Source organism: Staurois parvus, unplaced genomic scaffold (assembly GCF_062004578.1).
Source record: "Staurois parvus isolate SC_StPar_1 unplaced genomic scaffold, SC_StPar_1.0 ptg000021l, whole genome shotgun sequence".
Lineage (NCBI taxonomy): Eukaryota > Metazoa > Chordata > Amphibia > Anura > Ranidae > Staurois > Staurois parvus.
In genome coordinates, this window is record NW_028317817.1 from 8,725,867 (window position 1) to 8,739,134 (window position 13,268).

Below are 13,268 nucleotides of genomic sequence, written 5' to 3' on the forward strand. Positions count from 1 at the left end.
TTTCACAGGGGAAAGGAGGAAACCTCCTTTATTTGTTTGCATCGTCTAGGAGGATTAGAGCCCTTCGTAAATGTTAGATTACTGTGACTTTGAATCCACGATTATTTATTTATTTTTTTCTTCCAATAGACTAATTTTCTCTTGCCTAAATGTGCATGTTAATGCAATGAGCAGACATCTCTAGTTCACCAACCTGGCCAATCCACTTATTCCTCAAGAATTTTCCTGATAAAGTTACAAGATACTTTTAAATATCTGATCATCTAAGTAATCTATCTATTATTGAGCATTCACTGCTCTGCAGTCAAAATGTTATAATGTAGGCCCCACCCCTTTAAAGAAGAGAGATCATTTTTCCATGGTCTAGCTAGTTTCAACTCAATGTATGTATATTATATTAAATGTTCTTTTTCAAATTAACAATTATTTTGGGGTAAACCCATAACTGGTTTCACGGAGCCTTCTAGGGAGCACAGCTGTAGCTTCTCCCTTTGTCACGGTCTCTTTCTAGTTGAAACTCATTTGTGTGTGTAATTTAGCTTCAGGTATATGCTTGGAAAGTGTGCATATACAATATATTTAAAGTGGATCTTCACCCTCTGTAAGTACTTTGCTCCTCTGCACCCCGACTCCCCTCCTCTACATGATTAGCGATATCTGTTTTGCTTTTTTTTTTTTTTTTTTTTATTTACGTTTTTTTATTCGATTTTAAAAAGAAGTGTGTCCACAGTTGGGGCCAAGCTCTCCATAGTGAATAAAGATGTTCTGCACATACAAAAAAGTGGTGCAATTATCCTTAAAGCAATATTTTAAGCTCTTGACCCTTAAGTCTCCAAGAAATACAGCCCACCAGTGAAATATCAGACCTGGGTGGCTATAGCCTGTACAGTGGAAAGCTTCTTTAATGTTATTTTATAAACTTGTAGCACTCTATTTTATGTACTAAAATTCGACCATATCCATATCCTGGCACAACATTTATGACAGTGTGTATCATTGTTTTTGCTTGGCCCCCTGTTTTCCCTCGACGAGCAGGATTATGACTCCTGGCACTGTAATTGTGGCACGTTTGTAATGGGACGCAAGAGGTCTGCTGTAAGTTCCTGCAGATAGCCATGTCAATGGTTTTCTACAGTACAAATCACAACACATCGCCCTCCAGACTCATTTGTTCTGTTGCCCCTGCTATTATACACATATGGTCAAATTGTTCATCAGATCCATATTAACCTGATTAAACTTTATATCTTATACATGTTTTTTATATAATCTTCATTGGCTAACGGATCCTACATATTGTGTATAATATCAATTTTGTGTTTTATCCTTTTAATTTTTAATCACGTAATTTGTTTAGTTATTGTATGGTTATTGTATTTTTCTCCATATTTGTAAGAATGTCTGTCAGTGTAAGGCATTTTTAAGGTCTTTTTTTTAAGCATGTATAAATAAATGGGCTATTTTCATTAAAAAAAAAAAATCAAAATATTACTTTCTAATTCATTTTCCAGAAATAGTAATTTTAGATAATTTGCCTAATCTTTAAAACATTAGTATGTAAAATGGTGTTTTAAAAAAAAAAATTACATCTGACAGACTTCTCCTTGGTGAAAACAATTCTCCACCACAAATTCATGTTTTATATATTTTCATATGCTGTGCCAGTCGTTCGTGTATGTATGGGAAGTTAATGTCTAATTTTTGCCCTAGGTTGACATGAACTTTATGAGGAAGATCCCCCCTGGAGCTGAGGCATCAAATGTTTTAGTGGGAGAAGTCGAATTTTTGGATCGGCCGATCATTGCCTTTGTGAGGTTGAGTCCGGCGGTCCTTCTGTCTGGACTCACGGAAGTACCAATCCCAACTAGGTGAATTAAGTCTTCAATCTTGTTAAAGCTAAACTCCAGCCATACCCTTTTTTTTTTTTTTTTTACTTTTGAAGCAAGTGTTCTCCTGTGTTTGAAACTGACACTCAATTCCTTGTAAACTTACAACTCCACAATATAAACCTTTGAAGCTGCAGCAGCTTTTTGAACCTGCCTTCATTTTCTCTCTGAATTACTTCATCAATTACTTCCTGATCTGTACTGGTGTTGTCTGCCTCTCATAGCTATTAGCTTTCTCTGCCATCAATCAACCAATCAGCAGATTTCACATCTCAAATCAGCAGCACCCAGTGGCCAGCAGATACATATAATGCTTCTTGAAAGAGGATTCGAGGCAGAGTGCTTTGTAACTTCCCCCTTCCCCCACCAAACTCAGCACAGACCTACAGACAGACCCAGTGATGATGTCACTGGGACTCAAAATAGATATTCTTAAAAACAGTGATCTGAATAAAAAATATTTAATTCATTGTTTGATGCATAGGGGATAACAATTGAATGTATTATATGCATTCATTATTACATTACCCTTCAGCTTTAACATTGATGTACTATTCTTTTCCAGTCGAAGTGTGTTCTGGACAGGGTGAGAAAGGGTTAGAAACTCGCTGTCTGAGCCTACATTGGGGAGATTTCCACTCACTTCCTGTCCCAACCAACAGTAATAAATTGCCAAAAGATTCCATCCCTTCCCAAATCTATAGAGAAGCTGGTCTTTACTGTTTGGGAATATGTGGCACTACTTCTTCTGGTGTCCACTGATCAGTATAAGGCTAACTAGTAAAGATTGCAGTGTGTCCAAAGCCAAATAATAGCCATTAAGCTGAGCAAGTTGCTCCGTTTTTATTGTCGCCTTTGATTACATTCCAGCTATTGAGACACTTCCGCTTCAGCGCAGGAGGAATCCATATGATATAAAATCAATTGAGCATTTCACATTTCTATTATGTGCCTTCTCAGTCAAGTGGACTTTTATCAGCAGCTGTAATCCATAAATCAATATTCCATAGCCTTTTCTCTATGCAAAGTGTCCGAGTAATGAACTAATTAAATGGTACCCAACTATATTCCACTGTCATGCATTGCCATGTAGAGTACATTTCATTAACACTGGCATCCAACCTATATGCTTAGCAAGAAAATGTCTTTTGAAGTTAAAGTACATTTTGCAAGTTTTGGCTTTGCCAACCATACATTATATAAACCATTGTTGTTATTATTGCTTGAATTATCATCTTTCTCTTTGATGTGTGACCTTTCAGAGCCAATTCACACCTAAGTGTTCCATTTCAGTACATATCGTGCATTTGGGTACTGTGCATCTAATTCTGTTTTCCTATACTTTGCCAAGTGGTTGGCTTAAACAGACTAAATGTGGTCTTTCATAAGTATAGTAGTTTTAGAAGTAGGAATTCAATGGTAGCTTTTGCTTTTTTCTGTTATTACAGGTTTCCTTTAAACATGAATGGCAGTCTATTGTTCTTTACATCTACTATGGTTTCTAATTGGAAAGTTGCTTAGTTTTCTAAATATAGCTTGATAACAGTTTGTCTCGGTTGTTGAAGGTAGAGGGGCTGACAATACATTTTGTTGGTCTCCTAATACAGACACCCAAAATAATTTGTTGTTTAGGACTGCTCTGCTTTAGGATCACAGGTAGTCAGTGGGGTGTGCTGTATGTACACGACTGACTGATGTAACATGCTGAGGAGCCGAGGAGGGTAAGGACTTCATCCAACATAGGGGGCATCTGGTTGCCTCTGGAAGAAAGACTTTACCTCTAGTTTAGGAAGAGGTTCTTTCATTCTTTGCAGTTACAGTTTTGTGCAGACAAAAAATATTGAAGTGCTCCAGCTTGAAGCCACCCATTTTTTTTCACTATAATTTTTCAGGAAATGCTGCCTGCTGACCTTTGTAGTGGCAGCTACTTCTGCTAAGGAGACAAATCCCTCAGCTGGATAACTGTGGGCTTGTTAACCGGTGCCCTCAATGCCCCCCACCAATTGGTTCTGCAAGGCTCATCTATACAATATAATCATGCAGACACCTTTTCTCTGCGTTGCTTAAGGAAGATCCAGAAAGCTTGGTGTTTATATCACCCAGATGTCAAAGATTTCTTCAGGGGAAAGATACGTTTTAAAAACAAAAAAGAGAGAGAGAGATTAATGTCTAGAGTTGTGGGGGGGGTTTAGATTTATAGGCTGCTACCTTCAGTTGGTTGGACATTGGCGAAGGTTTTTGGAGATGCTTGCTTTGGTATTCCCATATAACTACCCCACTCGGTGAGCATTTTTTTTTTTGCTAGTGTTCTTATGGGATGGACCTGCTCTTCCCTATGGAGAAGTTTTTCTATGCTTAACTAGTTTCCTTGTTTTAGCTTCCTCGACCATCTCTTCATTGCTTTCTTCTTCCATTTCTTTAAATTCTTTCTAAACATGGAAGGTACACACAATGTGTATAAAAAGAACAGAGTTGAACAGAGACCATAAGGGCATAGTGCCACTTAAACATAGATTAATGGCCGAATGTATCTGTAATAGAATTAACGTAATCTTCTGTAAATATTACAACTCATTTGGATCTAAATGAAGACCGAAGCAGCGCATCAGGATCAATGTAACCTCAATAACAACTTGGGAGCTGTACCCGGACCCCACGCTGTAGGGGTGGCCTGTAATGTTGTTCGGTAACTGGATCCTGCTAGGGTGCCTACCTTATGCAGCATGTGTTTTAGTCGATATACAGGTCCAGGGCTGTGGTTCAATCCTATGGATCCAAAACCTCGAAGATCCACTTTTTTTTTATCCCTATTAAAGCAGAGTTCCACTCACCCTGTCAAAAAATAAAAGTCAGCAGCTACAAAAAATGTAGCTGCTGACTTTTAAAAAACAGCCAATTACCTGTCTCTTGGTCCTGCTGGGTGGCCCCCACAGCCCGTTTCACCAGCCGTCCTGTATTCTAAGAGCCCGGCATCTTCAGTGTGGGCACCCGGCTGTGATAGCTTGCGGCTTCACAGCCAGGTACCCACTGCGCATGCGCGAGTAGCGCTGCACTTCATGAATGGTCCTGTAGTCTTCTGGGGCCTGTCACATTTGTCCCAAAAGACTAAAGGGAGGGAGGACACCTTCTGCTTCCAATCGCCTAGATCAGAGGTAGGCAACCTGCGGCTCTCCAGCTGTTGTGGAACTACATTTCCCATGAGGCATTGAAACATTACAAAACTGACAGTTACAGCTATGACTTGCAAAGGCATGATGAAACTTGTAGTCCTGCAACAGCTGGAGAGCCGCAGGTTGCCTACCCCTGGCCTAGATGATCGGACCGGAAGTGTTAACGGGTACCTGTCAAATTCGGGAACCCACTCCCCCATGCCCCCCAAAGGTGCCAATTCTTAATGGGGAGCGGGGGAGCAGTCCTTAAAGCGGAACTTCCCCTTTTGGGTGGAGCTCCGCTTTAACTATATAATTTTAAATTCTTCACAATGTTTTTGGCTGTTGAGTCCAAAAACAGTTTGGTTTTTTTTTTTTGCTTTTTTTTTTTTAGCTTTTTTTTTTGCTTTTTTTTTTTTTTTAAACGGAGAAGTTTTTTATGAAATCACATTAGAGTTATGCTGCAGTTTACTTGTGCACAGTGTATAACATAATTATTTAGTGAGATACTCTCATCTAATACCTGATCCGTCAATGGGTTCAGTTAAATAAATCCTAATGTCGTATAAAACAGTCTTTCCTGACTCTAGTTTTTATTGAAATATACACGACTTGCATTTTATTCTCATCTTCTTTAATTCAACAGATTTTTGTTTGTATTATTGGGTCCAAATGGAAAAGCCGCTCAGTATCATGAAATTGGAAGATCAATAGCTACTCTAATGACTGATGAGGCAAGTCCTATTTTTAACATTTGTGTATGCTTTTGACCATACCTATTGATTAATGTTTGATCTCATCTTGTTGGATGCCATCATTTATGTCTAGGCTCACCACAGTGATTACCAGTAAATAATTTAGAGGCCTTTTTTCTTAGTGTTCTCATAAGAAGGATGTAAAATAGTTCTATATATTGCTAAAGCTTATGGAGTGAGTGCTTCTTCTGGCAGTCTTGTTGAATTTTGTACATATTTGCTTGTTTCTTACACAGACATTCACATGTACAGACAATTTATCCATATTTGACTTTTTGATGGTGCGGTTAATATTTATTGTTTTGCTAATTCTCTTTAACCACTTGCCCTCCAGAGGATTTACTTCCCTTCCTGACCAGGCCATTTTTTGCATCATGGTGCTGCGTTACGTTACAATTGTGTGGTCATGCAAAGCTGCACCCATATTAAATTTACGTCCTTTTTTTCCCCAGGATTAGAGCTTTCGTTCGTTTTGATCGCCTGTGCGTTTTTGTTGTGTTTTTTTTTTTTTTGTGAAAAAAAATATATTTTTGACTTTTTGCTATTAAATATGTCCAGTAAAGAAAGTAATCAAATTTTGTCATAAATGTAGGCCAAAATGTATTCTGCTACATGTCTTCACTACAAAAAAATCACAATACGTGTAAATTTATTGGTTTACATGAAAGTTATAGCGTTTACAAATCGCAGTGTGTATATATATATATATATATATATATATATATATATATATATATATATATACTGGGATTTTTTTTTCTTTAATTGATTACTAGTAATGGTGGCGATCAGCGACTTATAGTGGGACTGCGGTGGGCATTCTGACACTGGGGGGAACTAACTTGGTGTCCCATCCCCAAAGACACCAATACAGTGATCAGTGCTAATAAAAAGCACTTACACTGTACTAATGGCACTGGGCAGGAAGGGGTTAACATGTGCGGCGATCAAAGGGTTAGCTATGTGGTGTTTCACTGTGTGCTGTGTCTCTGTGCTTCACTGTAAGCACAATGCTTTGCATGGCTTTGCTATGCAAAGCCATGCATAGCAGTGTGCAGGAGCTGACAGGGGAGAAAACTGTATTGTGTACTTACAGTTCTCTCCCTCTGTCGGTAATGCTCCTCGATCTCCGGGTGCCGGCGAGTAATCACCGTACGGGACTCGTTGATTGACAGCAGAGGCCGCGAATAGCCCGCTACCCGGAAATGCGAAATCACGTGTGTGTGTGTGTATATATACGTGATTTTACACACACACGTGCTGCCCTGTAGCAGTATTACTGCTATAGAGCGGACGGGAAGTGGTTAATGATGTGTGCACTATGTTGTCTAAAGTAAAAATTACAGTCCAATATAAAAGCTTGTGTTTGTGTGCAAGTTTTGCTTTTAAAAGATGTGTAGTCAACACACACTTTTCTGTTTTGGATAGAGTAGAAAAGGGTTAAAATCTTACTTTCTTTTTTTACGTCTGTGTTTTGTTGGAGATTTCTTTTACTGTCTATTGCATCTCTGGGACAGGATTTCTGTCTGTAAAATGTTGGATTTTCCATTATTTACTCCTAGTGACTATGGCTACTAGGACAAACCAATAAGGTGAATCTTCTTAGTGGGAACACAGTCAGCAGTAAAAACGTCACTGGAGTTTTAATCCATACCTGTTCTATTTCAGGAAGAAAAACGTTTTGGCTCTACATGCTTGTCAAAGAATATCTGTACTTAAGTAAATGGACACCACAAGGCGTTTCCCTAACTTGGTGGCTAAGCTTCAAAAACTGCCAGACCCCTGTCTAATTAGATTGCCCTTACTGGAGTCGGTGGCAGCCTTATTGACTGCTTGCAGGACTTCACTAAGTCAGACCCTGTAACATAGTGAAACCAAATCACAGTTGGGCTCAGAAGGAACAAAAAAAAAAATTAAAGCAGAACTCCATGGAAAAAAAAATTCCCCCCATGCAGTGGGTCAGTGCCTACACTGCATGGCTTAACTACTTGTTTTGTCTAGGGGCTTACTGAAAGGCTGTACTTATCCTCCGGAAAACCGCACTTCACATCCAGCGGTGGACTGTTCCTCGTATCCTCACATCCAGAGCCAGTCTATAGGTGTGATGACATCAGGAACAGTCCATTCACAAGACCGCTAGAGTGTTGGGTGGGAAGGAGCAGCGGGGATCGGTCTAGCACTCGGAGGAGCAGCGGATTAGGTAAGCATATCTCTGCTCTGAATTCCCTTAGACAAAAACGAACAGTTACCCATGCAGTGCTGGCACGGCCCCACTGCATGGAAGAAACAAATGTTTGCCTGGAGTTATTTAACAATTGTCTCCACACCTATTTGGATGGCATTAGTGGCGATTTTGTCAAAGATTTGGGGAGGAGGTAATTAGTTTCTGTTTCCTTCACAGATATTCCATGATGTTGCCTATAAAGCGAAAGACCGAAATGATCTTTTAGCAGGAATAGATGAGTTCTTAGACCAAGTGACAGTCCTACCTCCTGGAGAGTGGGATCCATCTATACGCATTGAGCCACCAAAAAGTGTTCCTTCTCAGGTCAGTGTTCTACGTGGTTGGTTTTTCCTAACCTAAGCTGCTGAATGTGGATAAAAGTTGATCACTTGGAAAATTTTCCTTAAAGTGTTACTAAACCCACAACAGTAAAATCAGTCTGTATATGCTGTAAAGCATGTTTGTTATATTCACTGTGGAACCTAATGGGTTAATCCTCCGCATTGTGTAAAAAGGATGTTTGATCCTGTATTCTCTGATCCTTTAGTTCTTCTACTGTCCCCAATCCATCTGCTGATAGAACAGAGCCTCAGGGAAAAGCTGTACATGTTCAGTTTGGTGTGTATTGCTAGACAGTTTTTTGTTTTATTTTTTCTTGGGAGAGTGCATGTGATCAGCACAGGGCCAATCAGAACTATCCAGACAGTGGGGCAGGGGTTATGCAGCCTCATAGGACACTCAGAGGAGAATGAAACCTCCTCCTACAAGCTTTAACAAGTGCTCAGCTGGACACTGATAAAAGTCACAAGACTGCTCTAACTGCTGATGAGAAAAGGTATTTAGCAGTTTATATTTGCTAAAATAATAGCATTTCCATTTTATGTGTACTGTAAGACCATGATATAGTGAATGTAGGGTCCTGGGTTTAGTAACACTTTAAGCAGGCAGCATTTATAAAATGCCCTAAATTCTGTACAAAGTGCAGATATTTTTTTTTCTATGCATTATTTATGTATTACATATAGCGTACAGTGTCACATTTCATAAACAAATTGCATGCTGTGTATATGTAAAAATAGATCAATTTATGTAATGTATATAAATATCCCCAATGGTATTTTTTTTCCATCACAGCTAATTATTGCCAGATAGTGCAAGGAAATATCAAGAGCAGTATATATCTGCATATGCATGAAAACAAATATTGGTAAAAATGGTCAGTGGCCATTGTACTTTTTAAAGCAGAAGTCAAGACAATATAATAGAGATCTTGTTCCATAGAGTATTTTCCAGTACATGCTCTGCTTGTCTTTTCTAGTTTAAATGATGCAGCCTAAAGCTGGCCATAGATTGGATCGAAATTCAGCTAGTTAAACAGGGACCAGACAAATATTGATGCATCTATGGCCGGTCCTGTTGACCGCAGTTCATCTACTGGTTTAATTAGAACTGTTTTGGGAAACTGGTAAATCATTGGGTGTAGGTCTGCTTTAAGTTGGTATTATGGTATTATGTGATGTTGTAACTGAATACTGGTAGGAGAATTCTTGTCCAAACATTAAAGTGGTTGTAAACCCTTACATTTATCCAGTGAAGGGACTTTCCCCAGGTGATACACAGATATGAAACAAATCCTCCTACCTAAGTTGTACCTGCTTAGCTGCAGTATTCTTTTTCTCTATGTGCATTCAAAGTGCTGAATTTATAAGCTTGTCCAATGATTTAGAAAGAAGGGGGTGGAGAGCTGAAGTTGCACTCTGCAGAGCTCAGTGAGGATGGCTCTGAGAGCTGAGAGAGATACACCCCCTCCACACAGCTCACAGGAACAGAACTGAGGCTGTCAGTCTGCTGTAGGTCACTCCCCTTCGAATCAATGGTGGAATGGTGGAGAAGGATCTGGGGGGTTCTGGTAGATCACAAGCTTAATAATAGCATGCAATGCCAAGCTGAGGTTTCTAAAGCGAGCAAAATCCTCTCTTGTATTAAAAAAGGTATAGACTCCAGAGAGAGAGATATCATATCATTTTACTCCTGTACAAATCATTAGTAATACCTCATCTGGAATATGCAGTTCAGTTTTGGGCACCAATTCCAAAAAAAAATTGGGGAACTGGAGAAAGTACAGAGAAGGGCAACCAAACTGAAACGAGGCATGGAAGAGCTCAGCTATGAAGAAAGATTAGAGGAACTGAATTTTTTATCTCTTGAAAAGAGGAGATTAAGGGGGGATATGATCAACATGTATAAATATATCAGTGGTTCATATAGTGAACTCGGTGTAGAGCTATTCACCCTGAGGTCGTCACAGAGGACAAGGGGGCATTCTTTACGTCTGGAGGAAAAGAAATGTAATCTCCAAACACGGAAAGGTTTCTTCACAGTGAGAGCTGTGAAAATGTGGAAAAGACTCCCTCAAGAGTTGGTTCTGGTCAGCTCAGTGGATTGCTTTAAAAAAGGCCTGGATTGTTTCTTCGATAACTGGTTGCTAACATTTATAGGTGAAGTTGATCCAGGGAATATCTGATCGGGGGATCAGGAAGGAATTTTTTTTTTTTTTTTTTAAATGGTTGAACTGGATGGACTTTTGTTTTTTTTTACAGCCAGACCATGTCACCATTTTTTTTTTTTTTTTTGTGTCAGGAAAAATTGTCAGAAGCGATTTTATTTTCAAATATTTTTATTGAAAAGATTTTTAACATCAGAACAAATATATAACCATTAGAGTAGAAAGGTACACATATGTAAATTGAGAACATGTAAAGAGGATGAAGATGTAGCAAGTCCCCATCATGCGGCCTGGGAACGGAATATCGTAGTCATATGTACATGAGAGGTATGCTCATTAATATGTGAACCATGTTGGGGTAACAGGATCTTAAAGGTGGATATAGATTGGAATAGAAATTTAAACAGGGATTGGAAAGAAATAGGGAAAGGGGGGAGGAGGGGGATGAGGCACCGTTATCTTTATCTTAGAAGTAAGTATCCTATGAAAAAAAATTGAAATTAGTAATCTGTTAATTGAACAGTTGGGATGATTTAGCCATCGAGACCAGTGTAACGTAAATTTGTGGTACATAGAGTTTCGAATGGCCGTTCTTCGCTCCATCTCACACTGCAGGTTGAGGTCATTCACCAGACGTGAAAGCAGAGGAGATGATGTGGATCGCCAGAGTTTGGTGATGTTGATCTTTGCCGCCGCTAGGATGTGTAAGATAATGATGCGTGAGTTTGAGGGGAATGTATCTATAGTTATATGAAGGAGGGCCAGGGCAGGATCTGGAGCTACAGGTGTGTCTGTGATTGAGGAGATCAATTGGAAGACTTTATTCCAGTAAGATTTGAGAGATTTGCATGACCAAAGCACATGGAAGAGGGAGCCAGTTTCTCCACAATGTCTCCAGCACGCCTGGGACTGTTGAGGGTAATATAGAGATTGTTTAGTGGGGGTAAGATACCATTGGTGGAGGATTTTCAGGTATGATTCCCAATGGGCACTACATTTCGACGCTTTATAAGTAATGTTGAACGTTGTTTCCCAGGGATGTGGGCTTGTCGAGAGTGTTAAGGTCTTTTTCCAATTAGTCAAGGATGAAGTAGAAGTTGTGAATTGCGCTACGGTCAGAAGTGTATAAAAAGTAGATATTCCTTTCTTCGGATATATGGTCCTATTCAGGAAGTGATGTGCAGTAGCTGGTATTTCTATTTTAAGTGGTATGTTTGTTTTGTGAAGTGAATGGATTATTCGCATATAGGTGAATTGGTCTTTATCAGGAAGACTAAATTTCTTCTGGAGAGTCAGAAATGTATCTGGGTTGTGGGTGCTAAAAAGGTATTGGATATGATATATTCCAAGCACTTTCCATGAGGCCAGGTTCAGATGCGGGGATACAAAATGTAAGGATGAAAGCGGTGTAAGAATTCGAAGATTATCCTTATTGGAGCAAGTATAAGTTAAGAAGTCATGCCAAGCCGTCAGGGAAGCTTGCACGCATGGGTGTGTATGTAGAGGTTTATTCCAGGCCGCACGAGGCACAAATAAGGCATCTGTTAGTGAACTTGGTGTGTGCATGGATGCCTCCATGACTGTCCAAGTTTTATCCGGGGACGGGTGCCACCAGAAGAAGAGCTGGTCTAATAGAACGGCTTGATAGTACGATTTTATATGCGGGAGACCTGCTCCCCCTCTGGCAGGCGGATGTATTAAGAGGTTTGTAGTACATCTAGGGCGTTTGGAATTCCATAAGAAATTGTTTAGGATTTTTTGAAGTTTGGAGAAAAAGGTGGAGGGGGCTGGAATAGGAAGCGTGCGGAAAATATAAAGTATTTTGGGCAATATGCACATTTTTATAGTTGCTGTTCTGCCTAGTGTTGAAAGGGTATTTGTGCGGAAGCTTCTGAGCTCTTGTGGGATTGTGTCAAGTAATGGTTTGAAGTTAGCTGTATAGAGTTGGCCTGTTTTGGCAGTCAGTTTGATCCCCAAATAGGGTATGTTATGTTTTTACCATTTGAAAGGGAACCGTTGAGTAAGTAGTTTCTGGGTTGCAAGGGGTGTATAGAGGTTTAGGATGGAAGACTTGGATTCATTGAGTTTGTAGTACGATACCGCTGTGTAGGCATGGATATGGGTGCGAATTGTTGTAAGCGATTTGTTAGGGTTTGTAATCATTAGGATAATGTCATCCGCAAAGAGACTAATTTTATGTTCGCTCTTAAGAAAATTAATTCCTGTGAAATTTGGATCATGTCTGAGATTGGACGCTAGCGGTTCGATAAGTAACGCAAAAATTATGGGCGAAAGACGGCATCCTTGTCTAGTACCATTGGATATTGGGAAAGGTTGTGAGAGCGTGCCGTTCGTAAGTACCCTAGCAGAAGGTTTGGAGTATAGGGAGAGAATCGCTGACAGCATCCAGTCTGTTATTCCGTATTTCTGGAGTGTAAGTGTCATAAATTTCCAATGGATTCGGTCAAATGCTTTTTCCGCGTCAAGTGAAAGAAGGAGTGAGGGTTGGTTATCAGATTCAAGGTGGTGCAGTAGTGATATAATTCGTCGGGTCGCGTCCGGGGCCTGTCTCCCAGGGATGAATCCCACTTGATCAGGGTGAATTAATGTAGGAAGGTTTGGGAGCAGTCGTTGAGCTATTATCTTGGCGTATATTTTTAAGTCTGTATTAAGTAATGAGATCGGCCTGTAGTTTTGGACTAGTTGAGGGTCTTTACCTGGTTTTGGGATAGTGGTAATTATTGATTG

General features: G+C 39.7%; 1 protein-coding gene across 2 annotated transcripts in view; it reads left to right on the forward strand.

Moving 5' to 3' along the window:
- Positions 1-13,268, forward strand: part of SLC4A7 (solute carrier family 4 member 7) — a 202,834-nt gene that overhangs the window by 141,838 nt on the left and 47,728 nt on the right. For both annotated transcript variants that reach the window (XM_089690854.1, XM_089690863.1), the window contains 3 exons: positions 1,711-1,868; positions 5,682-5,769; positions 8,192-8,338. In XM_089690854.1, coding sequence (XP_089546980.1) covers positions 1,711-1,868; positions 5,682-5,769; positions 8,192-8,338 — 393 coding nt within the window. The remainder of the gene's footprint in view (positions 1-1,710; positions 1,869-5,681; positions 5,770-8,191; positions 8,339-13,268) is intronic.